This window comes from Purpureocillium lilacinum, assembly GCF_023168085.1.
Source record: "Purpureocillium lilacinum CBS 284.36 DNA, scaffold_4, whole genome shotgun sequence".
NCBI classification, from domain to species: domain Eukaryota; kingdom Fungi; phylum Ascomycota; class Sordariomycetes; order Hypocreales; family Ophiocordycipitaceae; genus Purpureocillium; species Purpureocillium lilacinum.
This window is the reverse complement of record NW_027072114.1, coordinates 3,706,415-3,733,519: the sequence shown is the minus strand read 5'-3', so window position 1 is coordinate 3,733,519 and position 27,105 is coordinate 3,706,415. Positions and strand designations below refer to the sequence as shown.

Below are 27,105 nucleotides of genomic sequence, written 5' to 3'. Positions count from 1 at the left end.
TGGGGGCAACGGCAGATGGAAACTGATGAGATGAGTGGATGGGAAGGCGCAGAACACGGGGACAGAAGCCGTACTCTTCCATCGTCATTGAGCCGAGATTGTGGAACTCGGTGACTGCGATGTCGCCGGACTCGTTCCCTTGCCCAGCAGCCGATTTGACCTTGCATTGTTTTGTTATCCCCATCGCATACCTGAGGCATCGGCTCGGAGTGCGAAAGGCACAGCACCGGCGCAGGTCGACCTGTTAGTACAAGCAAGTGTGCCTGCATAGGACACCTTTCTGCCGTGTCGGCTGTCAGTGGCCCGGCACCTAACCGCGACGCGCTGCGCTGGCCGAGGTTCCGGGTTGTCGTCCGGGGGTCGTCGGCAGGCCCTAGAATGGGGGGAATGTGCGCTGGGGAACCCAAGAGATGAGTTCTGAGCTGGATGCGTTCCGGATCCTCGCTCCTTTTAGCCTGAGCCGACCCTGAGTTGAGGCTGGCGGCTCAGCATGGGATGGCAGTGGGGTACTGCCTATTGCTGCTATTCCTGTCGTTGCTGTCGTTGCTGTCGTTGCTGTCGTTGCTGTCGTTGCTGTCGTTGCTGTCGTTGCTGCTGCGGGCTCTATAACTACCTAGTAGCAAGAATTGGCTCTACGAATACATAATACCACCACTCTAAAATAATTAACGCCCCTGGCACAGATGGCTAAGCTCTGTGCCAGGTATTCAACACTACCTTATCAACTGAAAAAGTTAAAATACAGTCATCCAGCCTGGGCGCGCCATCCGAGTCCGCTCCTGCCGCATCAGGGTGCTTCTCAAGATCAAGTCTCAAGGACAGGCAGGAAGGACTGGCTCTCGGCCAGGATCTCTCTGCTCCCAAACACAGGTCACGAACTTCGAGCGACGTCACCCCATCACATCCGTTCCAATCTCGACCAGCCGCCACCAACCGCGATCCCTCACGCTCAACCTACTGCACGACTAAGCAGAGATGTCTAGCGACCAAACCTCCTGGCACTCTTTGCCTCCCGAGATTCGAAACGAGATCCTCAGTCTCCTGCCAGCTCTCGGCGGGAGGTGCAGCCTGCTCGCGACCGTTTCCCGAGAGTGGCTGTCAGTGATCGAGCCGCTCAATTTTGCCGAAATCAGCCTGACGGCACCCCGCCTTGCCAACCTCAACGCTCAAGCACTTCTGTCCCGAAAGAGAAGCCAGATTCGCTACATCTGGTTTCGCGTGGAACTAAAGCAGTACGATTGCACACGATGTGCCAACACTGACCAGGACCGTTGGGGCTTGGACGATATCGACAACCAATTCATCGCGGATACGTTTGAAAGCTTGTTCACGATGCTCAACGCATGGGAACCTCGCGGTGACTTGGTCCTCGACATCAGTGTCTACTCGCCCAGTGACAACCAGCACTGGTTCAAGTACCTCAGCTTCCGCTCAGACATCAACCTCGGCGAGTGCTCGTCTTTTCAGGGGCACGAACAAGGGATGATCATCAATGACCCGGCTCATGGCTGGGTTGCGGGGCAGCAGGTCCTTGCCCCTGATCACCTTGCCATCGAACAGACGTTCGACGAGATCATGGGCGAGGGGCCTTTCGACGATGAGGAACCAGAGATGCAGTGGTGGCGGGGTCTCCCCCTTGTACCCGTCGTCGGGGTCGTGCTCTTTCGCCAGCAGACCCGCCGACGATGGAAGCCGGTTGCACTCGCGAACATGCTCACGCGGCTACCCAACCTCAAGGAGCTTTGTTACGAACCCTGGAGGGAGTGGGGTGGAATGGAATTACATACCGATAAACGCAAGTGCTTGCTTCACCTCTGGCCGTATAGTCGACGCAGCGCTGACCAACCAGAATACAGGCAACCAGACGCTGATCAAGTCTTTGTCCTGGCCGAAATTGAGCAAGCTGACGATATTCGAGAATTTCAACGAGTCATACCCGGAAAGGCATTTCGAGTGTTCGGCTATTAGGGTGCCAAACGCGGCCGTGAGCCGCGCACTTGCCCACGCCAGCCTGCACCTCACGACGCTATCCGCCTCTTTCATGGTCGACGCCGGTTACTTCTTTGCAGCGCGTCAAGACTCATGGACGTGGGAGAAGCTCACCTCTCTGGCGCTGACCTCGAGGGTCCTCACTAATGATGCCGACACCTCGGGTATCAATAATATGCTTCGAGACGCCGCTGCGGCAGCGCTCAAGATGCCGAGACTTGACACGATGGAGATATGGAACGGCAGACGAGGTTTGGCGATGCTCTTTCGCTACCAGAGGGCCCGAGATGGGCAGTCGGCCATCATCACGGTACGGGGGACGTTGGAGCTCACTCTAGGGGTTGCGACCACGCAGGCTTGGGAAACGGTCGCCCACCGGCACCGCCATGGTCGGCTCGTCGTCAAAACGTCTTCCATCGATCCAGATGTGATTCAATGCCACGGCGATGCGATCCGCCAGCTGGGACTTGCAACTCAGGTCTTGAGACCTGTCTCGCTGCTGCAAATCCTCAGCGAACATGGTGTTCGGGCGTGGAGATGATCACCACCACCATCATTATAATCAATACTATCATCGTCATCATTATCATCGTCATGTGGAGGGCTTGAAGACGGGAGCAAGTATTGATCGGTCAGCCTGAGGCCGGTCCGTCCTTCAGCCATGTTCCCAATTTCCAGGTGAATGCTGTTTCGAAACGGCACCTCTAAACATGCCTGGGTACAATTTTGGGAGAACAACCGATTGTTTCGTGCGCTATGCATAACCTTCGTACAAGCGAGCAGTGACAGACCTGTGGCTGAGCCTGGACTGAAGCTGACAGAGCCGAGCTTGAATAAGGGCGACGAGCACACTAGTCATTATTAGGTCATTAGGTAGGCACGTCCACGACGGCAGAACCCTGACCCTCCCCAAGCCCCACTGCCGTAGCTGCTAACGCCGCCCCCTGAGAGCACTGCAGTTCAGATGCATGGATGCCAGCGGAGGGCAGCCCGCATTGTCAATTCACCTGGGCAGCTGCGGGCGCTGAGCCTCGAGCATCCCTTGGTAGTGCCTCCACTCTTGCCACGTCAAATTGAACCGCCGCCCTTGAATCTTCAATTTCATCAACCGCAATCCCAAGCCTGCGTCGGCGTCGCCATACCTGCCATCGCCGCGCACAGCCCTGCGTCCCTCTTCCGACCCCTCAAGCAGCCCACGCACCATGCGATAGCGGCAGAAATGCGAACTGCGCGGTCCTGAGGGCATAGATTCCTCCGTCGACACCGTCCCTTGCGCCGTCCCTTGTCCACGATCCGCGGCCGAGGCGCCCTCCAGACGAGACCATGACGCGACGCATCGTGAGCATGGCCCTCGTCGCACAGCCCGCCGAGCCTCTACCCGCTAATACTCCGCCCAGGTCCGGACGCTCACGCAGCTCGCCGTCGCCGTCACCTTCACGCTCCTCATCGTCCTCTTCCTCGACCGCAACTACCGAGTCCTGCCCAACAAGATCCATGGCTACATGCCCACGCACCACCCGGGCCTCGTCGTCACCGACATCACAATCGTCACGTGCTCGAGCGTAAACGTCTTCTCCTCGTGTGACCTCGACCCGACGGTATGGCACCGCATCGACAAGGAGCTGTACCTGGGCAAGACGTGGACCACGCGCGCCTACATGTACGTGAGCCGGAAGCATGAGGAGGACCTGACGGCCGACGACAGCGTCGTCATGGACGTCTCGGTCGGTAGGATGGACCCGGGTGTCAAGAACAAGCCCGACGACATCGCCAAGTGGGAGTCGCGCCCCAGCGGCCTGTGGATCAAGCGCTCCAAGAGCCGCAAGTCGAGCGACTCGCGCGAGGTCATCACCGACGTCGACGTGCTCTTCGGCGACGACGCAGTCGAGGCGCGCGTGGGCTGGCACCTGACGGGCACCCCGCTGCTGCTCACCGCCGGCACCTCGATGCTGAGCATCCACCTGACCGTGCACCGCGGCAGCGCCAAGGAGCCCAAGAAGCCCAAGCCGCGCGTCCCGGACAACGGCCGCTTCAAGATCATGCAGATCTCCGACCTGCATCTGAGCAACGGCGTCGGCGAGTGCCGCGAGGCAGTCCCCAACAGCTACCACGACGGCAAGTGCGAGGCGGACCCCCGGACGCTTAGCTTTGTCGAGAAGATGCTCGACGAGGAGAAGCCCGACTTTGTGATTCTGGGCGGCGACCAAGTCAATGGCGACACGGCACCCGATGCGCCGACGGTCAGTTCCCCCCCCCCCTGCATGTCTTGTAGTGACCAATTGTGCCGTGCGACTGACCCTCTCTGGTAGGCTATATTCAAGTACGCGGTCCTGCTCGCGGAGCGCAAGATCCCCCATGCCGGCATCTTTGGCAACCACGACGACGAAGCGACCATGTCGCGCGCGCGACAGATGGCGCTCATGGAGACGCTGCCCTACTCCCTGTCGCAAGCCGGCCCCGCCGACGTGGACGGCGTGGGCAACTACTACATCGAGGTGCTCGGCCGCGGCGGCTCGGACCACTCGGCCCTGACCATCTACCTCTTCGACACGCATGCGTACTCGCCCAACGAGCGGAAGTACCCCGGCTACGACTGGATCAAGCCCAGCCAGATCCAGTGGTTCAAGAAGACGGCCGCGAGCCTGAAGCGCAGCCACGCCGAGTACTCGCACGGCCACATGGACATTGCCTTTATCCACATCCCCATGACCGAGTACGCGAACCCCGAGCTGCCCCGCGTCGGCGAGTGGCGCGAGGGCGTCACGGCGCCCGTCTACAACTCTGGCTTCCGCGATGCCCTCGTCGAGGAGGGTGTTGTCATGGTCAGCGCCGGACAGTGAGTTGCCATCCACCCCCGAAGGGAAACCATCATTTTGAGATACCTTTGAACTAACGGCGGACTTCCCCACGCTCAGCGATCACTGCAACGACTACTGCCTCCTCTCCCTCAACGGGGACCCCGACCCCGAGAAGCACAAGCCCCTGACGCCCGCCCTGTGGATGTGCTACGCCGGCGGGGTCGGCTTCGGCGGCTACGCCGGCTACGGCGACTACGTCCGCCGCGTGCGCCTCTTCGAGGTGGACACCAACATCGGCCGCATCCTCACCTGGAAGCGCATCGAGTATGGCGACACCGCCTCCCGCATCGATCACCAGATCATCGTCGACGGCGGCAAGCCCGTGCCCCCGCCTCCCCCGCCTGCGCCGCCCCAGGGACAGTCTCCGCCGCCGCCACCGCCGCCGCCTCCCGCGCCGATACCGCCGCACGGCGGGGACGGCACCGAGAAGGCGACGTGAGCGACAGTGCGGCCGCACGTCGGCCTTGGCGTCAGTGCGTGAGACCGCTGAGGCGTGCTTGAAGGACTACTTGATACCACATCATATACCCCCTCCTAGTCAGACTGGCATCGGCCAGTCACTATAAACATCACATCAGCATGAACCACATCCATCCATCCATCCATCAAACCATCCACAACAATATGGGAACAGGCGCACTTGATCTTGATCACGAAGGGAAAAGATGAAGGAGCTGGGGGACACACACAGCATGAGGGTAACTTAACTCCCAACTATTATACCCCGCGAGAGGGAGAGTACCCGTCCGTACCTAGCCGGCACCGGGCGGTGGGGCACACAGCTCAAGGCAAGCTGGTGGTGGGCAGGCTAGTCAGTTCCTTGTATAATACCAAATCGGGGGCACCATCCCGGCGGCGGCGCATGTGGGGAAATTCTGATATTTCTGCTCTGTCCTCTTTTTTTGTTTGTTCCTTCTTGATATACAAAAACTGGGACACGGGGCAAGGGAGGCGATCACGGGTGGTGATGGCGAACATTCAGTGTATAAAAAGCACAGCTAGCTAGCTAACCTAGGTACGGGACAAACGGGGGTATCTCGAACAGGGAAGGAAAGAAAGAAACCTGGATGCATAGAATCGATCAAGAGAATTGCTCGCTCGCTTGCTTGGTTCCATCATGCATGTATGTGAAATGGGGTAGTGAGTGTGCCGCACGTATACGCCCGAGACGCGCTATCTCGAGACCAAACGCAAACAGGCCCGCCCAAAACCCCCAACAACGACAACAACAACGACAACAACAGAAGACAGTAGGGCCCGTTCAAGGCACCGCCATGGGCAAGCACTTCTTCATGTCCCTCTGTCCGGCAGACTCGCGGAGCAGGTCCTTGAGCACGCCGTTCCGCTGGCGGCGGTCGGCGTCGTAAAACTCCTCGTGCTCGTACATCTCGGCGAGCTTGGCGGCCGTGGAGAAGACGTCGCGCTGGGTGTAGAGCTCGCGCGCCGACTGCTTGATGCGGATGGTCTCGAAGTAGAGGCGCTCCGCGTCGTTGAAGGCCAGGGCGCGGGGGGAGATCCTGCCCTCGCTGGCGTCGGCGGCGGGGGCGGGGGCGGAACGAGCGGCGGTGGTGGTAGTGCCGTCGTCGTCGTCGTCGTCGTCGTCGTTGGCGAGGCGCAGCAGCGAGGGGTCCGCCGAGGGCGCGAGGGACGAGCGAGACGGGGACGAGTCGTTGCCGTCGCGCTTGTGCGTAAAGGTGCGGCGCCGGCGGTGGGACACGTGAGGCGAGGGCGGAGGGGGAGGGAGGTCGTGGGCCTCCAAGCGGCGGCTGAGTGCAAGGTTCTCCATGGTGGCGACGTAGAGGGGATGAGCCCTGCCGAGGGAGGGGGCAACAATGGCGAGGGCGCGCTGGTAGCGGTCGCGGGCGGAGGAGAAGCGCTTGCGGAGGTCGTCGATGATGCCGAGGCACATGAGCGGGTTGGCGATGCCCGGGTGCTCGGCCCCCAGCGTGCGCGTCTTGATCTCGATGGACTGCGCGTACATTTCCTCGGCGCCGTCAATGTCAAACGCATCCTTACATACGCGAGCCAGGCTCTCGAGGGCATGCAGCGTCATGGGGTGGCTCTCGCCGAGCGTCTTCTGGTACGAGAGGTGCACGCGCCGGTACAGCGGCATCGCCACGTCATAGTTGTGGAGGCGCGCGAGTGTCGCCGCCAGGGCCTCGGCGGTACCAAGCGTGGTCATGTCCGACGCGCCGAGCTCCTCCTCCTGGAGGTACTCGAGCGACTGGTACTGGTCTCCGGCGTAGTCGAACTCGCCCTGGGCGGCGGCGAACGCGGCCCTCTCGAGGGCGACGCGGAACCCTAGCGCCTTGTCAATGGATTCGAGGTTGAGGTCGATGCTCGCGAGCATCTCGTTGCTACGCTGCTTCTGGCCATTATTCTGCAACAGGATGGCGAGCAGGAGGGCCGTCTGTGTGCGCTCCATGGCGCTGAGTCGGGACGCGTGCTGAAGCGAGAGCTCGAAACATCCGATAGCTTGCTCTGTCGCACCCTGGGTCATGCAAACTCTTCCGAGTATATGCCAGGCGACGTCTTCGTTGCCGTCAACATCATCGTCCGGGCCCTCAAGCACGCGTGACCAGTCGCTGTAGCACGTCTTGGCATGGGGCGCCATGACTCTGGCAAACTCGTGAATCTCCTGCAGGGTCGAAGACGCCGACTCATTCTTCTCGATGCCGTCGGCGCACACGTTGCAGGCCAGCCAGGCATTGTCAAATTTCTCCTCGGGTGTAAGAGAATCGCGGACGTGGTCTCTCGCGGCCGAGTCCATGACAAACGAGTCAAAGGATATGGAGCTCTGTGTCGAGGGTGAGGATGCCGAGTTGGAGTCGGTCGACTCGGACGAGGATGAGGACGGGGTTTGTATGAAATCGTGGTCCAGCAAGTACTGCAGGGCAGCGTCGAGGTGGTCGTCTTGGAAGGCTTCGTTTGTCAGCTTATCCCACCGCCTACATCTGTGGCAATGAAACCTACCCTTCATCTCGGCAAAGACATTTGCGAACCGAACCGGCACGGCTTTGAGCGATGACACGGTGAATAGCGCCACAGGAATCACCGAGTCCGACAGCATGGCGCTGACGCGCAGCACGGTGTGCGTGACAGGAGACTGGTCCATGGTGGACCCAAAGACGCTCAGCGGCAGCTTGGACTCGATTCTCGTGTGGTATTCCAACACGGACAGGGCCTTGTTTCGCATCGTAGAGGCCGCCAAGCTGATGTTTTGCGGGTGGTACTCGAGCTGCTTGACAACACGCGCAGCCGCTTCCCCTGCTACTGTTAGCAAAATCTCTTCAGGCTAGCGGCGTGGTCTCACGCTTACTCTGCACCGGTTCTTCCACGGCCGCCTTTCCCATGATGGATGCCAGCAGGTCAATCGACTCCTGCTCAGTCATGGCGTCCACCTGGAGCTTGGTCCCCCAGGAGCAGCAGTTGCTGTCCCGCGACGTGAAGATGATCTTGCCCGCCAGCGTGAGGGGGATAAACTCGAAGATGTCAAATGACGACTCCACGTTGTCGAAGACGAGGAGCCAGCTCCTGTTACCCGGCCGCAGCAGCCAGTTCCTAATGGCGCGCACAACCGAATGGGTCCTGGGCGTGTCCAGTTCGATGAGAGTCTTCGCCTTGAGCATGTCTTGCACCCCGATGAGTCCGAGGTCACTCTCGACCTGCTCGCGCTCCGCCGAGTTGGAGTAGTGCTCGACAAGCGTATTGGCAATCTCGAGGTAGCTCGCCATGACCGTCTCCCAGCTCTCGGAGCGAATCCAGAAGACGAAGGACAGCTTGTCCTTGTTGAGCTCTGCATAGTGTCGTGCCAGAGTCGACTTTCCAGTGCCCGGGAGACCCCAGAGGGTGACGATACTGAGGTTCAGCGTCGGGGAATTAGTGTCAGGATTGAGGATGCCGTCTAGACGGTTAAGAAGCTCCTCGCGGGGCACCACGGCTCCTGTGTCAGGGAGTGTATAGGGGACAGTGAAATTGTCTGAGATGTATTCCAGGCCAGTCACTGATGTCGTCAGTTACCGTCCTTGCATATCTATTCGTGTGTTCTCACCTGTGCTCATGTCGTAAATCTTGCGCTTCGACTGCATCAGCTCAGAGCTGCGGGCGTCATCCACCATCTGGCGGAAGTTGTCGATAAACGTCTTGTAGTTTTCGTCTCTGCCCTTGAAGCGGACCAGGTCCTGGTGCGTCGCCTTGAGGCCAATCTGCGAGCCGTCCAGGCCGGCGATGGAGTGCCGCTTCTCCACGATGAACTCGTCCTCGGATTTCTTAGTCTCGTAAAAGGACAGGCGCGGCAGGTCGGGAGAGATGGCCTTGAAGGCCTCCATCTGGCTCGTCAGCCACTCCAGCTCGCTGTCCTCGGGCTGCATGTTGGCGTCGTTGTCAGCAGAGCCGCTCCTCCGGCTGGAGGGCGACCAGTCGTCGCAAGACCCAGTCGTGGTGCGGCGGAAAACACGAGCAAGGGGCTCAGGCGACGAGGGGCGGCCGGGGGACACTGTGCCGAAGAAGGCGACGCCGCAGGTGGACAGCTCGAGGTCTCTGAGCTCCGGATCGGCAGCCTCTCCCGATATTATAAGGGCGCGCTTGACGATCCAGCCGCCCAGGCTGTGGGCGATGAAGAAGAGCGGGCGCGAGTGGGCGCAGCCGTCCTTGTTGCGGCGGTAGGCAAGCGACCGGGCAAGGTCCAGGGCCCTACCGTAGACGATGTTGCGGACGACGTAGCGGTAGTTGATGCCATCGGAGATGTACCCGTAGGTCATGATGCGGGCTTTGGGCATGTCCACGGCCAGCAGCTCCTCGAGCCACGGCCGCGGCTTGCCCCTGACGGCAGGGTCGTCGGACACCCAGTGGCTGAAGCTATGTCCACCCAGACCGTGGATGGCGACGATGCTATCACGCGGACGGTCAGTTTCCGTTCAAGTAATCACATACAAATGGCAACTACGCAATCCCAGAGAACGGCACGCTACGAGGACCGGAAAAGGGGAAAACTCACTCGATCTCTGCATTCTCAGGATCGTGAACGACGCAGAGGCCCGTCCCCTGGGTGGCCAGCCGGCGCCGGCGCATGGCGCCGCGCACGCGGTTCAAGAAGCCCTTGAACGGCTCGAGCGCGTCGGCCATGGTTGCGTGCGGTGTCTCGCGATGCGTGCATGCGAGGGGCGAGGTGCTGAGGGAGGGAGGTTTGGCGTTTGTGCAAGGTCGGGGTGAGAGTGGTGGTTATGTGGCAAGCGTTCGTTTGCATCGTTTGCTTTGGTCGAGTGCGGCGCCCAAGACGGGCTGGGCTGCTGGGCTGTGTTCCAGGTTCCATGTCACTGAGGTGGCAGCGCCCTGTCACTGGCACTGGCACTGGCACACTGCCTGAACGGCCGCGCTGGGCCTGGCCTGGCCTGGCCTGGCCGGTCTGAACGACGGGACGGCTGCCCGCTGGCCAACGGGCTGTCACTGGCCCCGACCCCTGCATGGCCAGCCTGCCAGGTGCAGGTGGGCTGACTGCCGCCACCTGCGCGTCACCCACCTCAACGTGTAACGGGTGACTGAACCGGCGGTCGTTGGTTCGCAGTCGGCACCCATTGGTGGCAAACGACTCCAACTCGGCGCATCACAAACACGAGTACTGTGGAAGGAATCACGCTGAGCAAAGAATGTACATTTCGCACTCAAAGAAAGGTATAGTTTTTGCGCACTGAGAAGCAGGTAAGTTAGATATTTTCACTTAGAGTAGAGGTGTGTCCATTGTCCTTCGGTGAGTCAAGTAATTTACAGAAGAGGTACGTCCTACACTCGACAAGAAGACGTGTGTGGTCTGCACTGAGCAAAGACGAATGAATACCCGGCACTCAAATTAGATGTGTATTTCGCACTGAGAAGAGTTGTATATTCCGCACTGACGACTACCAAGGTACCGAGCCTCTCATCCATCTACTCCGTACATAGGTAGGTACCTATCCTGTGCCAACTCTCGTGAGCAGTCGAGCACAGCTCTCTCTCTCTCTCGCTCGTTACCTTGGTTCCGTCGTCGTTGTTGATATGCCACACACATGTAAAGAACAAACAGCGCCAGCCTATGCCATGCCATGCCATGCCCCGATCCCCGTTTCCTGTCCCATCAAATCGTCAGCAAACCCATCTCCATGCTCGTCAGAATCATCGAATCTTCCTCGTTGCCGTGGCTCGTCCCGACTCGGGCGTGGTATCAAAGCCAAGCAGCAAGGGTGAAATGAAAGAGGAGGAAAAACAGAACAAAGGAAAAAATTGGTATCATCTTTCGTCCTCGTCCTCTCGCCCGCTTATCCCACCACGGCCACGTCAAACTGGAGCTGCTCAACCGTCTCGCGGTCCGCCAGCGCCTGCGCCTGTGCCTGCGCCTGCGCCTCGTCGTCGTGCTCGTCGTCGGTGTCGCTTCTGCGCTCGCCACCACCACCATTCTTGCCGTCCACCACCGTCGTCGTCGTCGTCGTCGTCGTGGTGATGGCAGCGGCGGCGATCATCGTCTGCCCCTCGGGCACCTCCACGGCGGGCGTCTGCGGCGTGCCCATCCAGTTGGCGTTGCCCGGCGCGGGCTTGTCCACGACGGCGGGCCAGTAGTCAAAGTTGTCGCGCACGGCGTAGCCCGAGCCCTTGCGCTGCTGGCCCAGCACCGCGCGGCGCAGCCTCGCCCGCGTGCCGTCCACCTTCTCCAGCAGCACCTGGCGGTAGCCCAGGAAGACGACCGTCTCGCCCTCGTACGCGCCCGAGAAGCCGCCCTCGCGCGTCACCCGCGCGCTCGCCCCGCCGCCCACCACCGAGGTCAGCAGCATGCCGGCGGCGAGACCACCGTCCAGCGGGACCGGCAGGCTCGCGTGCGCGCCCGCGCCCCTGGTCGAGCCCTCTGCGCCCGCGACCTCGAGGTTCGCCAGCGTGACGACGTCCGTCACGAAGTAGCCCTGGCCGTGGTTGTCGCGCAGCAGGTCAAACAGCTCCTCAAAGTACGCCTTGTCGCGCAGCAGCTCCTTGAACTTTTCTCCGGGCGAGTCCATGTGCCACATGCGCGCGACGGTGGCGGTGCGGGCGCTCGCGTCGGCGCGCGCGCGGTCGACAAAGACGTCGATGAGGTCGCTGACGGAGGCGCGGACGGCGCCGTCCTTGATGTTGCGCTTCCAGAAGTTGACGTTGTGCACCGTCAGCGGCTTGGGGTCCAGGTCCGGGACCAGCTCGCGCGGCTGCTTGCCCGAGCGGTAGGGGATGCGCCGCTCCGTGGGCAGCTCCGGGTACTTGACGACGCTGCCGATGAGCTTGTCGCGGTACTCGCCGGCGTCGAGGCACGGCTGGATGAGCCACAGGGGCTTGACGTCGCGGTGGTGCGACATGTGTACGTGCGTTGTGTGCGTCGTGTGCGTTGTGGTTAGTTTCTTTGTGGTTCGTTGAGGTAGTGGACGGGAGGAGGTGGTGGTGGTGAGTGAGGTGGGCGGTTGTGGTTGTGTGTCTCTGGTGATGCTGTGCTCCGTTTGCGCGCTCACTCTTGACTCTTGTGTGCCTGGTCGGTCGCTCGTTTTGTGCTTTTTCTCGTCCAGCGACGTCTCCGCCGCGCCTCTTCGTTCTACGAAAGAAAAGGAGGGCTGGATGTGAGCTGCAGGGAGTATGTGTGTGAGCGGTTCGTGGAGAGCGGGTGTGAGGGTGAGTCGTCTGCCTTGATATACGATGGGTCGTTGGTGGTTTGCCGGCAGTGGGCGCGTCAAAGGGAGCGTGAGGTAGGCGTGTGTGTGAGGGAGCAAGCTGGAGCTCGCAGCCACAGGCCGTCTGGCACTGGCTGCTAAAAACATGAATCCCTGCCTGCCTGCCTGGGCTGCCTGTGCCAGCGACTGCACAGCCAGCCAGAACAGGAGCCGGCACCTGTAGGCAGCCCATGACGTCCCCCCCGGGCGGCTGGCAGGCAGGCCGCCACTCGCTGCGCCACACGAAAGAGTCACCCGCAAGGCTGATTGAACGGACGGCCGGCCCTGAACAAGCAACATCAAGAGGCCCCCCTCGTCCCTCTCCGGTTGCCAATTCCCTCCGTGTGCGCCTCATCAACCAATTCCACCTGTTGCACTTCCCCTCGCCGTCCGCGGCCCTTGTCGTTGGCCCGGCCCGCCCAACGGCATCAAGCTCCAGCGGCCGACAGCCACCCGCCCGCCCATAATCCACCTCATTCTCCACCCCGGCCCCGCGTGGCTCCCTCCCCTCCCCGCCCGAACCCTCTCCGCCCAAGCTAACACACCGGATGGCGCGCACACCCACCAGACCAAAGCCAAGGGGGGGGGAAAAGCCCCCAGTAGCCAACCCTTCTTAAGAAACAATAAGAGCATCGGTCCGATAACTTCCGAAGCTCCGTCTTCGTGGCTCAGTTGGTTAGAGCGTTGGTCTCAGTACGACTCTCCGTTTCCACTTCGCATCCCGGTGAACACGGCCCGCTAACCCCTCTCCAGTATGTGCATACATGTGATCAGATATTTACATCTGGGCAATCCAAAGGTCGTGAGTTCGAGTCTCACCGAGGACATTCTTTTTTCTTTTTTGCTCTTTCTTGCAAACTACCATCCATTCTTATTTTTTGTCTTTTTTTGGTATCTTGTGTTGCTCAGCTGCTTGCTCTACTGCTCATTCTACACATACAAGCACATCGTGGCAGATAAACATTGTGGTATCATGTACATTCAGCGTGCTTCGTTCGTCTCATTATCACGTCGGTCCTATGCTCTCTACTTCGCAAGCCCCATATCACACTCCCCCTTTCCACCGCCCTCCGTCTATCCATGTGTCTGTAGTCCTCCGAGTATACATGCAACCGAGAATCAAATAAGAAAATGCATGGGCGTCGCCGTGGTATCAACAAAATCACCGCCCCCCCCCCCGCAGGCGTTACTCCCAGCGCACCAAAAAAGGCATCCATAATCCCGCTCTCACGCCCGCACCACCTCCTGGTGCACCAGCCGCAGCACCCAGCTCGCCTCGGGCGCGTTGGCAAACTGGAAACACCACTTCTTGATGTTGCCGCCCGTCGCCCCCGTCGCCGGCACCATGCCCACCACGCCGTCTCCGTTCCTCACCTCCTCCCACACGCCGCACACGATGCCCCGGCTGCCCATCGGCGAGAAGCACCCGCTGCCCAGCACCGCGTCCAGCACGATACGCGGCTGCTCCGACTCCTTCTTCGGCAGCGTCGTCGCCGTGATGCGCTTCTCCAGCCCGTGGTCTGCCCGCAGCGCCTGCCGCCACCCCGGCGGCGGCCGTCGGATCTGCAGGCTGCAGTTGCCGTAGTCCTCCCACTTGGCCGCCCCGACCAGCAGATGCAGCCGTATGCGGATGCTGTCTGGGTTGAGGCTGGTCGGGTTGCGCCCGCTGTTCTCCACGCTGACCGATGGCGACCGCGGAGGCGTGCCGCTCGACGACGACCCGGACGTGTACAGGCTGTTGCCCCCGCTGCGAAGGCTCTGCCTGTCGACCGACGATCGGGCCAGGTTGAACGAGAGATTGCCCGCCACCGTGAGCCGCTTGAGGAAGCTCGACGCCGACGGCGTTGACGACGGCGTCGTGCTGGCCCCGTCGTGGGAAGGCGCCCGGACGGAGCTGCGGTAGCTGTTCTTCCTACCGAACCAGCTCCGCCGACGACTGCTGGTGCTGCCCTCATTCTCCACGGGCGCCCGCTGCTCCCCAAAGCTCTTGAACCGCGCCTCGTTCTCGAGCTGGATGAACTTTTGGTTGTTCAGGCGCGCCTTGTGCACCGCCATGTACAGCCCCTGGCACTCGGGGTGGTTGGGGCAGCGGAAGCGAAAGTTGCCACCGCTATAGTGCTCGTACAGGGAGCTGTGAGGCTGCACCGAGGAGCGAATCTCCAGGTCGAGCGCCGTGCTCTGCCGGATGAGGACGAGCGGCGTCAGGTCGAGCGCCAGGACCGGCTTGTCCGTCTTCTTGTGCTCCCCGTTGCGTAAGTGATAGACCTCAATGAGCCCGGCGGTGACGACGATGGAGCACGCGCTCGACGACAAGTCCTTCCACAGACCCTTGTCCGACCATCGCGATATCGACGCCACGAACCGCGCCGCGTTGTCGTCGTCCGTCTTCGGACCGTGCAGGCCAGCCTGCGAGGCAGAGTTGGACGGCGTCAAGCTGTAATCCGACCCAGACAGCAGCGACTCACCCACTGCCGGCGCCTGCACGTCCTTGTTGATGCTCACTCCCAGCTCAGTCTCGGGAATGTCGATGCTCTCTATCTCGTCGTCGCTCGAGTCTGCGTCCGACTCCTCCGAGAACCCCTCCGAGGCGGAAGACACGTCCGAGGGGAGGTACTCGTGCTTAAGCGGCGACGACCCACGACGTCTGATGCGTTCCGGGCTGTTCACGTCGGTAGGCGGCAGCAGCAGAGGCGGAGACTGTGTCGGTGACGCAGACTTGTCGGTGGACTTCGGGCTGACGCTGAGCGTGCGGTGGACGGGCGGCGGCGGCGCGCCATCATCGCGGAATGGCGTGGTATTGGGGGGTGCGCTCTCTCCGCGGAGGCTGCGCGGGTCTGGGCGCATGCTCTCGCTCAGCGGCCTGCTCCGCTCCTCCTTGGTATTCTTTGTGGGAGTCTTGTCTGTGTCAGGCAGCCCAGGAGACGCCTGCGATGGGAAGGAGGATGGCATCGTCGCTCGGTGCGGGCGGTACCGCGAAGGCAGCGCCTTTCTGTCGTCGGTGGCAGGTGAAGACGGAAGATTCTTGGAGATTGGCGACCTTGGCGATTCGGGCAGAGGCACCCGCGCGCCAAACGGCATGTCCGTCGGGCCCCTTGGGGTGGTCGGCTCCGGCTCGCCAACCTCACTCGGCTCCGGCTCCCTGGGCGGCACAGGCGTGAGAGGAAGAATGTCCAGCCAGTCGAGGATCTGGTCTTCGCTGTCTGCGCTCAGCGTAAGGAGCTCATGCCACGACTTGCCGTTGTGCATGCCGCGGACCATGACGACCATGTCCAGCTCTCCATCCCCTGTCCGGGCCGAGACCATCGACATGGGGATAGGAGAGAACAAGAGAAAACACCGTCGCCCCTCGCCAGTCTCTCGAATGAGAATATCGCCATCGTCGGCATACTTTTGATTGTCGCGATGAACCACTTCAACCTGGCACTCCAGCCGCTGTCCGTTGGAGTGCGTCAGATCAAGCGCAAAGATGTCCTTGGCATTGACCTGACGACTTGGGTCAATGGTAACGTCTCGGGCCGTGCCGAGGGTCCGCAGGTCGCGTGCCCTTGTCTTGTCTGTGTTGATGGCATCCTGGTCCGTCATGCGAGCCGACTCCTCTCTGTGACGCCGTCGGGCCTTGTCTTGGAGGGTCTCGAAGTCCCGCAGTAACTCGTGCGTGTCGTTGGAGTCGATAATGGCATCCATGCACTTGATCAGCTTGGTCATTTGCTTGATCCGGATGAGCGGCCGCTTCAACAGGTGCGCCACGGCCACCCGCTCCCCGGTGGCATCCACGATGTCGCCCCGCTCATTCCGAGGCAGGGCGTTGAGGAGCGAGTCCTCGTCGTCCAGCTGGCCAGGGGCGAGGTTGACAACGACGTCCTCGAACCCGAGGCGCCACGCGCTCAGGTAGCTGTTGTATATTGGTACGACACCATGTGCCCAGTTGGCCAGCCGCCGGACATCTGACATCGGTGCCTTGCGATGCGCGTTCTTGAGCTTTTCGAGGGCGACGCCCATGTTGACGACCGACTTTGACAGGCCATCCTTGCTGGATGATCCCGGGCCGAAGAGCTCTGTGGAGTTGGTGCCGTTGACTACGTGGGTTAGCAACACTGGGATGACGCCGTCCACCAGGGTCTTGAGCTCGCGCAGGTACAGATTCTCGTCGTCGACAAACTCTTTGAGCAGCTCATCGGACGTCACGTCGCTTGAGCCGGTGCGGTTCTTCCGCAGACTCGGCCGCGACCGGTTGTTCTTGATGCCGCTGGGAATATTCGAGTCGTCTGGCAGTGACAGCACCGAGACAAGGTCCGAGTGCCGAGTGAGGCGCCTCTTGAGCCCTGGCGCGTGATTTTGAGGCTTGACAGGCTCGCTGTCCTTCGTAAGGACAGTCGACTGCGTCAAGGTCGACTGAGAGTTATCCGTCAGGTCTGAGCCGAGGGCACTGGAATCGTCTTCAGACATGATGGTTGACAGTTCATGCTTCCCGTTTGTCGGTGGCTTGTACCGAGGCCCAGCCATCTTTGGCGGCTCGTACTCGTCGCGGATATCAGTGAGTCCGCTGGATGTATAATCGGATGAGTGGTATGAGTCGGTGTCGTCGTAGTCCTTGCGCGGCTCGTGGCCCTGGTACGCCTTGGGATAGCTCTGGCCACTTGATTCACCCTGGAACGCCTCCTTCAGCACGCCCAAAAAGGGTCTTCTGACCCCTGGCTTCAGCGGCGACGAGGAGCTTCTAGTCGCTCGGCTCCGCTTCAACCCATTGTCTGGCTTTGCCTTGGGCGTTTCTTCCGTGACTGTGTCCGCGCTTTCGGTTGGTGGTGCCGTGTTCTCCTGGTCCTCTGCGCTCTCTGCTCTGGGCGTAGAATTGCGAGCCCGCATCTCGTGGGACGACCGACGGCGCGACTTCTGTTCGTCCAGCTTCTGCTGCTTCTCGGGCGTCTTCGGCGTGGCCTTGGAATCGTCCACAAACGGGTCAACCGTGTTGTTCAACCACTTTTCGATGCTCGGTGGTTTGTTCACGGCAGGCGCCTTTGGCGGCTCATTGATGTCGTGGATCATCTTCTTGCCCTCTTCAACCACCTTCTTGAAGACGTTGGGCATGCCCTTGAGGCTCGAGTTGCGGTCCACCTTGGGCCGCTTCGGCCGGGTCTTGTTGAGAGAAAGATCGAGCTCGCTGAAGGCTGAGTGGCCAAAGGGAATGTCGCCAGAGATGTCGGCCACCGACTTGTTGGCTAGGCTCGAGAGGTCAGAGGCGTTGTACGCGCTGCTTAGATTGGAGCCCTCGTCGTCGAGACTGGACGGCTCTGTGGAGAGCTTGGACGTATCGGCTACCGACTTGGGTCGGGCCTTGGGCGAGAGCCGCCTCCGCGGTCCCGGACGCTTAGTAGGGGTGTCAAGAACGGAGTCAGGCTCCTCAATGACCTCGATGTGCCCGGATCCGCTTGTTGATGTGTTTTGTGTGGTCCGCCAGAGCTCCGACTCCTCGACTATTATTCGATCGGAGCCGTCTCGCGCAGACGTGGCCGTCCTACTCCGGGCCCGTGACGTAGGCGGCACATCTGTCGGTTTGTGTTTCGCAAAGCTCGCACTCATGGGTCGCACCCGCACGCCATCTGTGTCCTTGGGTGCTGACTTGGAGCCTGTGACACGGATCCCATCGTCGAGCTTCTGTGGCGTGACCCGGATCCCGTCGTCGCCCACAGACCGCGGGGCGTGCTTGGCCGTGGCCTGGCTGGACGTGTCGCCTCCGTCGCTCGTGGCTTCTGACCGGGCGCTCTTGCGGGAGTGCGTCGACCTATAGCTCCTCGGCGGCGGCGTGTCGGGGACCTCCACCTTGGCGGCCCAGGCCTTGATCTTGCCCGACACATTGGGATTTGGAGCTGAACGCTGCGTAAAGTCGGGGGGTATGGGGTTCGGGCTGGGCGACTTGCTGGCCTTGGGCGAGACCTTGCGGAGGGCGTTCTTGTGGGCTTTGGGCTTCCTCCAGTGCTCGTCACTAACAACACGTTTCTTGGGAGGTGCATTGGGCCGTGATTCGAGGGTATCGTCGCCCGTGCTGGTTGAAGAGGGCGCATCGGCGGAGTGGTGCACGACGGGCTTGACCCGGGGCGGCTGCCGCTTCTTCTGCCTCATCCTAATTCGTATGCGGTCCTCCTCGGTGACGCTGTCCATGTCGTCGCCGGCGAATGCCACGTCCGGGGGCTCGGTGGCGGCATCGTCCGGGTCACCCTTGGCCGCCGCGGCGGCGTTGGTCTTTTGCCATGCGCTGACCCGGTCGCGCACGCCGCCAGGGGGCTGCAGCTTGCGGACGGAGCTCTGCTTCATCTCCTGGCGCAGCTCGGCCTTGACGGCATCGACGCTCTGGCGGCGGCGTCGTTCAGCGGCCTGGCGCGCGGGCGAGGGCCGTCCCTTGAGGAAGTCGACGAGGAGGGTGGGCTCAGGCTTCTTGGAGTTGGAGCGCGGCCGAGACGCAGCAGCAACCCCGACGCCCGCGGCGGCAGGAGCGGACTTGGGCGTCGCGCCCGGGCTGGGCGACCTCTTGTGCCTGGGCGTCGTGGGAGCGCGGTCGCCGGACCTGGCGTCGTCGGCGGGCTGCGTCGACGCATCGTCGTCGGGGGGGTTGTTGGATACAGGCATAGTACCTCAGTCTCCGGACCGGGTCAGCAAGGGCACGACAGACAGGGGCGCAAAGACAGGGACAGAAGCCAGGAGCAGAGGGAGGCAGAGCCATGACGAGCAACGGACAACGGCCATGGCAGCCCGTTGGGCGATGACGGGCGTCCACGACCTTGCTTTGCTGTCACGGCACGGCACGACACGACACGACATACCGTATGCGAGCCGCATGCTGCGGCACCCGTCGGCGAGGCGAACGGTGCTACCAGGCGAGCATGGCCGCTCCGTCCGCCGAGAATTGGGAGGGGGTTGTGTTGCTGGCGTGGCTCGTCCACGGACTGAGGCCGTCGGTCGGGTCTGGGGCGTGGTGTTGGTGCTGCTCTGTGGTGGTGGTAGTGCTGGCAGCGGTGGTGGCACCGCCAACAACAACAAAGGCGACGTCCCGTCTTCGGCGGGCGGCGGGGCGGCAAGAGGGAGAAGCTGTTGGACGAGGCGGGAGACGACGGATGTCTATGGGCGACAAGCAGGCAGTGGCAGATGCGAAGAGGCGATCAGCATGCACAACATCACCCACCACCACGTATGTATGTATGTAGGTATGTACGAAAGTGCGGATTACAAGGTACGACGAGGGACGATGACGACCAGCCGCGAGGAGGACACCGACGACGACTGTGGGCGTCGTCGACACCAGATGGATGCCGCAGTAACCAATCGGGCCCCTGCTAGCGCGGGAGCTCTCCAGCACTCTGCAGGCAAAAGGTAAACAACAGAGCAGCTCGGAGCACAGCACAGCCCGCAGCACCGCCAGAGCTCCCTGCCGCTCATGAGCCCAGGGCCCCTCCCCCACCCCCCCGATATCCCTGCCAGCAGGTGCCACTAAACACTAAAAAGCCCACGCCTCAGCAGTGGGAAGCACCTATGGAAGACAGGCGGCACCAAGGAAGCTCGGCAGCGAGGGCCCACCTGGATCGGGCGCCAGCGTGGGAAGCGTGCGCAAGGGCCTGGCGGGCGGGCCTATCAGCGGCCCAAGACGCGCCAGCTTGCAGCGTCTGTGGCCGGGGGCAAGCCGGGGGCTCCGTGCTTTCTATCGCCGTGCTGCAGGCAGTCAACTCAATGGAGGGCGATGGAGATTGCCGCAGCTGGTTTGCCCGCCTGGCTGGCTGGCTGGCTGGCTGTCAACCCGGAAGTAAGGTGTCTTGCGCTTTGCGCTGCGATGCGCCGCTGCGAGCTGATTCAAGAGGTTGCCGTCTTCCCCCCTGCAAGCTCAACCTGCCAAAGCAGAACTTGCTGCAGCGAGCAAGCAGGGACGCAAGATGAACCTTGCAATGCTTCGTATGTCGTGCAGCAGCGAGCATCCCGGCGGCGCTGGCTGGCATGATGCCGCTCAGACACATGACGACATGCCCCCCATTCAGCTTCCTCTGACCTGGCTCCCGCTGCCCATTGTTATGATGCTCCACCTCGCTTCTCGACATGACCCTGTCGCTCTCCCCACGAGCTCGACTCTCTACGAGCACCATCACATCCACCGCAGCGGACTCGGATTCTCTTCTGCTCTACCTAGCAGATGCAGGCCCCCCTCTTCAAAACACGTCCCAATGACCTCCGCCCAGGAACCTCCCCCTCCCTCTGTTCTCAGTGTCATTGTTGGAACAGGCGCAGGCCCTTGCCTTGTTTTCCCTGCGCCGCATGTCTCATTTTCCCACCCCCTCTCCCGCCGGCCGGCCGACGTGACGGCGAGAGAAAGAGAGAGAGAGAGCCCAAATAGGCGAGACATAATCACAAGCTCGCCCCCCGCCTCTGGTCTCTCTCAAGATAGCAGAGAGAGACAAGTCGTCCATCCCCGTCCAGTTCTCGCGCGCGCCCATGTCTCGGATGCGTCGCCCGCATTCGCCGAGCCTCGAGGTCACCAGACTGATATACTACACCACACCACATGCACACATGGACGTAAAACGGACCATGGCTTCTCCAAAGACCCGGCCCTCCGGAGCTGCCGAGCCCACACGCACGGGCGCGGGCTGTACTTCGTTACTGCTACTGCACGAGCAACCGTCTCCCGCCCGTTATGCTCCGGCTGCTCAGCCATCGACCCTGGCGTACGTACATGCGGCCATACACACAACGTGCACGCATCTACGTACATGGTCCGTGAACCGTCGTTCACAGACAAGGCTGAGGGTGCACTGCGCTATCGTGTGGTAGCCTGCTCGTGGTGGGTTCTTTTCCCCCCGTTTCGGTGCGACGAACTCCCTGCAGCCAAGCTAGCTGCTGCTGCTGCACGCACACGCTGACGTGAGGCGAAGTGAGAGGTGATGCGAGGTGAGGTGAGGTCCGATTCCTTCTCTGTCGAGACATGCCAACGTCGTTGAAGATAGTGGAGGGGGCCTACATGAATGCATGTGCGTTGCAGTACGTTCTGTAAAACAACGTCCTCCATCCCCGTCGGATTTTTTCTGACAAGTCATCTCCATCTCGGAGAGCCCCCTCGTATTTGTTGCATGTAATATTGAAGATTAAAAAGCCCGCCCTCGCCTCGCGTCTGGGGCAACTTTAGAGTTTTTGGCCCGCGCCGCGCTGCCGCCGCCCGCCGCCCGCCGCCGCCGTCATGGGAAGGAAACTCCCTTCCCTTCCTCCCTCCCTCCCTCCCGTCCGCGCGGCGCGCCGCAACGCAGCCGTACAGCCACCATCTGTCTGGGTCCAGCTGATCCCTCTTCCCCATCCATTCCAGTCCATTTCCATGCCACCTTCCCACCCCTAAAGTCCGCCACACCACCCATCACACGGGCACACCCACCACCCACCTCGCACCAAACAGGGCCGCTTACTTACACACGCGCCAACCAACGGGCGACGACGCCCAGAACCCCGGACCTCTCAGCCGGCTCGACCTGCGCCCGTCCCAGCCAGCCTCGGGGGTCTGCTGGCCCTCCTGCTCCTGCAGGCTGCTATATTGGGACGACGCGAGGACGTGCCGCCCGCGCCATGCATCTTACCCTCCCTGCTGGGATTTACCATGACGATGATGGTTGGTGATGTGCGGTGCGGCGGCGAGTGGCCCCTTGTCCGGCGCTGCCGGAACGGGTTGGTTACCCTGCAGCCACTTACACGGCACCTGGGGAACATTCGCCGACCACAGGTATCACTCCCGGGATGTCTCGCGAGCACCTCGAGGGCGTACAATTTAACATTTGGTGGAAAAGTGAATTGCTGGGCGTTTTTGGGCGTAGTCGATTTTTGGGCGTAGTCGATTGACGGTGGACGACTCCAAAATGTCGGGTTGCACTGTAGATACGAAGCTGCATGGACTTACATGTGACGCGGCACCTCGCCTTCCCACTGACATCGTGGAACACCACACCAGGAACTCGGTAATCGAATGGAAAAGAGAGTTTGTCAATTTGACAGCGTATTGCTTGCCATCGTCACCAACATCGAACAGTAATCGGGCACCCAGCCCCTCCTCTCCTCCGTCCATCCTCACCCAAGCCCCCATGTCCACAGCCCGCCGTGTTTGCCGCCATTACCTGTGGAAGTCCAGCCACAGCCATAGCCGTGCGATGCGATGCGATACAGTGCAGATAGGACACACAAGACAGATGAAGACGAAGATGGATCGCACCCAAAAAATGAGAAATACATGGATATCAGAAGAATAGAGAAAATGCAGCAGGACAGGAAGAAATCCTCCTCCAACGCCGCCCAATGCAACATGCGCGCGACGAGCTCGGTAACAGCAAAAGAGATATCCTCCAACACCGTGGGGCATGCATGCAGAGCGAAAAGCAACAGACAGTGATCCCGACCCAAGATGCAGTGAAATGAGAAATGCGAGGAGAAGATGAGAAGGAAGAAAAGAAGAGAGGAAAGAAGAGAGACGGAGAAGAAGGGAAAGGGAAAAAAGGTGAAAGGGGAAAGAAAAAAAAGGGAAAAGGCAAAGCCAGACTAATCTGCGTCCGGCAGCACAAATCGCACCCTCTTCTTTGGCTTTGCAGCCGTCTTCTCTACCTCCCCGTTGAGCATCACTCCCCCTCCCCCTCCCTCGCTCCTCGCCATCTCCTCCTCCGTCTCCTCCTCAATCGACCACACATCCGGGCTCGGCTCCCTCCAGAGGCGTCCCCCGGCCCTCGCCCTGGCAGACGAGCTGCGCTGCTGCTGGCCCCCGAACCGCGGCCGCGATACGTGCGACCGGCCCCGCAGCGGCGGCGGCGACGACGACGGGGACAGGGAGAGGGACCCAGGGGACGGGAACGCGGGCGACGGGTACGACCACGCCGGGGACAGGAGGCCTCGCCCTGGACGCGTGCTGCTGCTGAGCGGTGGCCGGAAGAGGCCGCTGCGCGGCGGGGAGGGAGAAGATGAAGGGGAGAAGCCGGAGCCGGCGCCGCCGTGAGAGGAGAAGACGGGCGGGCTCTGCGAGCGCAGCCTCAGCCCGTCGATGCCAATGTTGCGCAGGGCAGCGAGGCGCGACGGCCCGCTTGGCGAGAAGAAGTGGATGTAGTCCTCGGCGTCCTCATCGTCCTCGTCCGTCGTCAGCCCGTCCGAGTCCACCATCAGGTCAGGAGACCCGGTGCGGCGGGGCTTGCTGAAGCTGTAGTTGTTGCTGTTGCTGAGCCCGCTGAGGCTCGACGGGCTGACGCTGCGGACGGGCTCTCGCGGGTGCGCGGCGTCCTCGATGCCGGCGTCAAAGTCGAGGTCCCCGTCGTCGTCGGGCATGTCCACGTCCATGTCGGCGGCGCCCGAGGGAGGCGGCGTGAGAAAGTACGTGAGCGGGTTGTCATCGATGTCCGCGAGCAGCGGACGGGGCTCGTCGTCGTCGCGGGGCCGCGAGCCGGACGCCGTCCTCTTCTTGCTCTTGGAGCTGCTGGAGGAGGAGCCGAGGCGCACCAGGGTCGGCGGCCATGAGTCCCGCTGAGGCCAGACCTCGGGCTGGGTAGGCATCTTGAAGTCTTGTTTGTTGTGTTGTGTCTAAACGGGTTCCGTAGTCCCCGTCTGTAGAGTACAAGGAAGAAAATGAAAATATATATCCCGAGTGGCAGTAGGCAGCGGCTGCGGCAGCCCAGACGGGAACAAGTGAAGAAAACGGGTATAGAAGAGCGATGGACAAGGAAATCCTCGCCGGCCGGGCCGGCACGTATGACTCTTCTCAGCGATGGACCTGCTCCAGCCTGAGGAAGCCACTTGTCAGAGTCGACATGGAAGCCTGGAGAGAAACAAAAGACGGGACGAGGAGGCTGCTGCTGGACCGGGGGTGGCTTGCCGGTGCCTTATATACAAGTCCTTGGGGGCGCCCATGTACTTCGTATGTGCATATGCAGCTCATGTGGCCCCGAGACAGAGTCACCGAAACGAGTCCTGCGCCCTGTCCTGGGCAACGGCCACCCAGACACCGAGAGGCGCCGCGCCATCGAACGCGCAAGAGAGAGAATGTCGCCTCTCTCACCATGTCGACCGTGCCCCCTCCCCCGTCACATCGGTCTCGGAACAGGGTGGCCTTGTGCCAGCCTGGCCGCGGTGGTCATCCCCATCCCCATCAGCATCAGCACCAGAGGGCCGCGGAGGCGTTCACGTGTAGGGGCCTATCAGGCATCGAACACTCGCGGTGCTCGCGGGGGGCCCGCTGCTAGTGCGACGCCATGTACGATAAATCGCATCCACCGTGGGCCGGCGACGCAGTCATTTGGCCTCGCGACGAGGGGCGTGAGATGGAGGCTCGACGCAGGCTGCCCTTGATCTGCGAGGCTGAGGGCCGGAGGCGGACGTGGTGGTTGGGTGGGTGGTGACTGGTTTGTGGTGGGTGGATGGATGGCAGATGGGTGGTGGTGGTGGACACAATGATGTTGCCGAACAAAGGACGGTGACGGCTGGCGGAGCGTGGCGGCCGCATCAATCCATCCGCAACGAGCCTCCACGGGCTGGGCTGCCCTCAGTTGGACCCCTAGAAAGGAATGGCAGGGCATCCGCAGCGCCCACCCGTCGAGTCCGCAGCGGGAGCCAAGTGGGTGTGCAGGGCGCTCCAACCCTCCCACCAACCCCGCAGGCTGCCGGGGTTCCAGCGTCACCACCTCCAACACTGACTGCACCTCAGTGGTGGCTGATGTGCCTGCGGCCCCTGCGCAGCAGCGCTGGAGGAGCCCATTGTGCCCCAGGTCGCAGCACCATCCCATACCACCATCACCACCACCACCTGCACTACCAAGCCCCAAGGCGCGCCCGGCGTGATCACGACCGTGACTGGCCGGCCCATTCATTGTCGTCGCCCCAACTCGTAAGCTGAGACATCCCCCCCCGCGAGCTCCAGACCTCCATCGCCACGGCCATCTGACTTGCCCATGCATCACGGACCGCAAAGTCCACGCCGCGCGGTGGGGAAAGGCAGGTCATGCCGTGCCGTGCGACTGAGAATCCCATCCTGCATGATCTGCATTTACGATCGAGCGTTTCCCGCCGCATCGGATGTTGGCTCCGGGCCTCTGTCCGCATGCACGGTGCCTTGCATTGTCGCTCGGCCGGCCCCAGGAGTCAAGCGGCGGCATCACACGCTCGCTCCGGCGAGAGGGCATCCCCAGGACGAGTGCCAGAGGTTGCTTTTTGCCCCCGGGAGGCGTCTATCAGAGAGCCACGCCAAGGTGGCCGGCCGCAGGTCTTGTGGGTGTCGAGCTCGGCCCGTCAGGTGCCTGGGCCAAGCCGCTCCGCCGAACCTTGCGCGTCACCACCTCGCTCGGCAAGACGCAGGATGCAATACGGGCAAGGGAAGAGGCGATGTGGCTTGCTGAGGCATGCAGAGGCATGCAGCGGCCGTGCTGGGGGACGGGGCTGCCGCAGCTGAATGGGCTATCGAAGAGCTGGCCATATGGTGCGCCTTGACTCACCTCGACGGCTGCAGCCTCGTGCTGGAAGGCTGAAGTGTATCAAGTCGCCTTGCAGCACAAACTGGCCCTCCCGGTATTGCTGGTTCAACATGACATGACTCCTCCTCGACCTCAGGCCCGTGGCCTGTGCTGTCATCTGGGAATGGCGTCAAGTCAGCGGTGTTTGGACAAGTCCAGAACGGCTGGCCCCTGCACTGCTCTCCAGCATCTTGGCGGAGGCGACAGTGCCCAGCATCGCGTGCATTTTCCCACCAAACATGCCCCGTTGGCGTTGCGACGCTCAAGGTTGCTGGGCTGCTCAAAGTTCCGCAGGTGAGCACGGCCGACGTCACCAACTCCGCCCGTTCCGTAGTATCTCAAGCCCCGGACCGGCACATGTGGACCATCACGGACGGCCAGCCTGTCTCGGACCGTTGCTCGTGGTGTCTGGCCAGTGCTACCCTGCGCGAGACCCCGTCGGTCGTTGGGCGGGATGACGCCGGGTATACGATAGCATCTCTCGGCGTGCATCCCCCGCAGGCCCAATCCAATCCAAGATCAGGCTTCATCCCATGTTGTCCCGACTGTGTGTTGGTTCCTGGCGCACAAGGTATCGTGGCGTCTACGAAGGAGCTCGACTGCGCCGACGAACCTACACCGGACAGCAGCCGATGGCTGTAGCGGGCGCTATGTTATGAACCTCTAGGAGGAATCGAGACGGCCGGCTGCTCCAGTGCCTCGGCTGTCGCCATCCCGTGGTCGCCGTCACTGTGCCCCCGTAAAAATGGGGACAAACGGCAAGCACCTGAGCGACTTCTTCTTCAGGGCTGCCGTGGGAGGCCGCTGCCGCTGCTGATGAACCGCGCCGCGCCCCGAGCCCGGATGCAGCAGCTGCGTAGGCAGGTCGGGCCACTGACGACGGGATCCAACTGGCTAGGTGGTGGCCGCCGCGAGAACCTCTGTGGAGCGGCCGCGGGAGGAAACGGATCGGGTCAGAGGCTCCCGCTGGGCATCGACGCCATGATCCCATTTCCCACACGCGTCCCCAAAGCTAGAACCACAAATCCCACGCAAAACTGGACACGATGGAGTCGACGCGCGCCGAATAAA

At 61.7% G+C, this 27,105-nt stretch overlaps 5 protein-coding genes across 5 annotated transcripts; 1 reads left to right on the top strand and 4 right to left on the bottom strand.

Annotated features, from left to right (window-relative positions):
* Positions 1-975: 975 nt before the first annotated feature.
* Positions 976-5,286, top strand: PLICBS_006286 (uncharacterized protein; the record flags this gene model as incomplete). The annotated part of the gene is made up of 5 exons (XM_018320065.2): positions 976-1,744; positions 1,857-2,299; positions 3,387-4,229; positions 4,299-4,825; positions 4,905-5,286. The coding sequence occupies 5 exons, from the start codon at positions 976-978 to the stop codon at positions 5,284-5,286; spliced, it is 2,964 nt and encodes a 987-aa protein (XP_018182539.2).
* An 822-nt stretch (positions 5,287-6,108) lies between these two features.
* Positions 6,109-9,971, bottom strand: PLICBS_006285 (uncharacterized protein; the record flags this gene model as incomplete). The annotated part of the gene is made up of 5 exons (XM_018320064.2): positions 6,109-7,769; positions 7,821-8,114; positions 8,167-8,850; positions 8,899-9,737; positions 9,844-9,971. The coding sequence occupies 5 exons, from the start codon at positions 9,969-9,971 to the stop codon at positions 6,109-6,111; spliced, it is 3,606 nt and encodes a 1,201-aa protein (XP_018182538.2).
* Positions 9,972-11,137: 1,166 nt separating this feature from the next.
* On the bottom strand, positions 11,138-12,196 carry PLICBS_006284 (uncharacterized protein; the record flags this gene model as incomplete). Its single annotated transcript, XM_018320063.2, has 1 exon — positions 11,138-12,196. One exon carries the CDS (start codon positions 12,194-12,196, stop codon positions 11,138-11,140), a length of 1,059 nt encoding a protein of 352 aa, XP_018182537.2.
* A 1,572-nt stretch (positions 12,197-13,768) lies between these two features.
* On the bottom strand, positions 13,769-19,162 carry PLICBS_006283 (uncharacterized protein; the record flags this gene model as incomplete). Its single annotated transcript, XM_018320062.2, has 1 exon — positions 13,769-19,162. The coding sequence occupies one exon, from the start codon at positions 19,160-19,162 to the stop codon at positions 13,769-13,771; it is 5,394 nt and encodes a 1,797-aa protein (XP_018182536.2).
* A 3,927-nt stretch (positions 19,163-23,089) lies between these two features.
* PLICBS_006282 (uncharacterized protein) lies at positions 23,090-24,085 on the bottom strand (the record flags this gene model as incomplete). Its single annotated transcript, XM_018320060.2, has 1 exon — positions 23,090-24,085. The coding sequence occupies one exon, from the start codon at positions 24,083-24,085 to the stop codon at positions 23,090-23,092; it is 996 nt and encodes a 331-aa protein (XP_018182534.2).
* Positions 24,086-27,105: the final 3,020 nt, after the last annotated feature.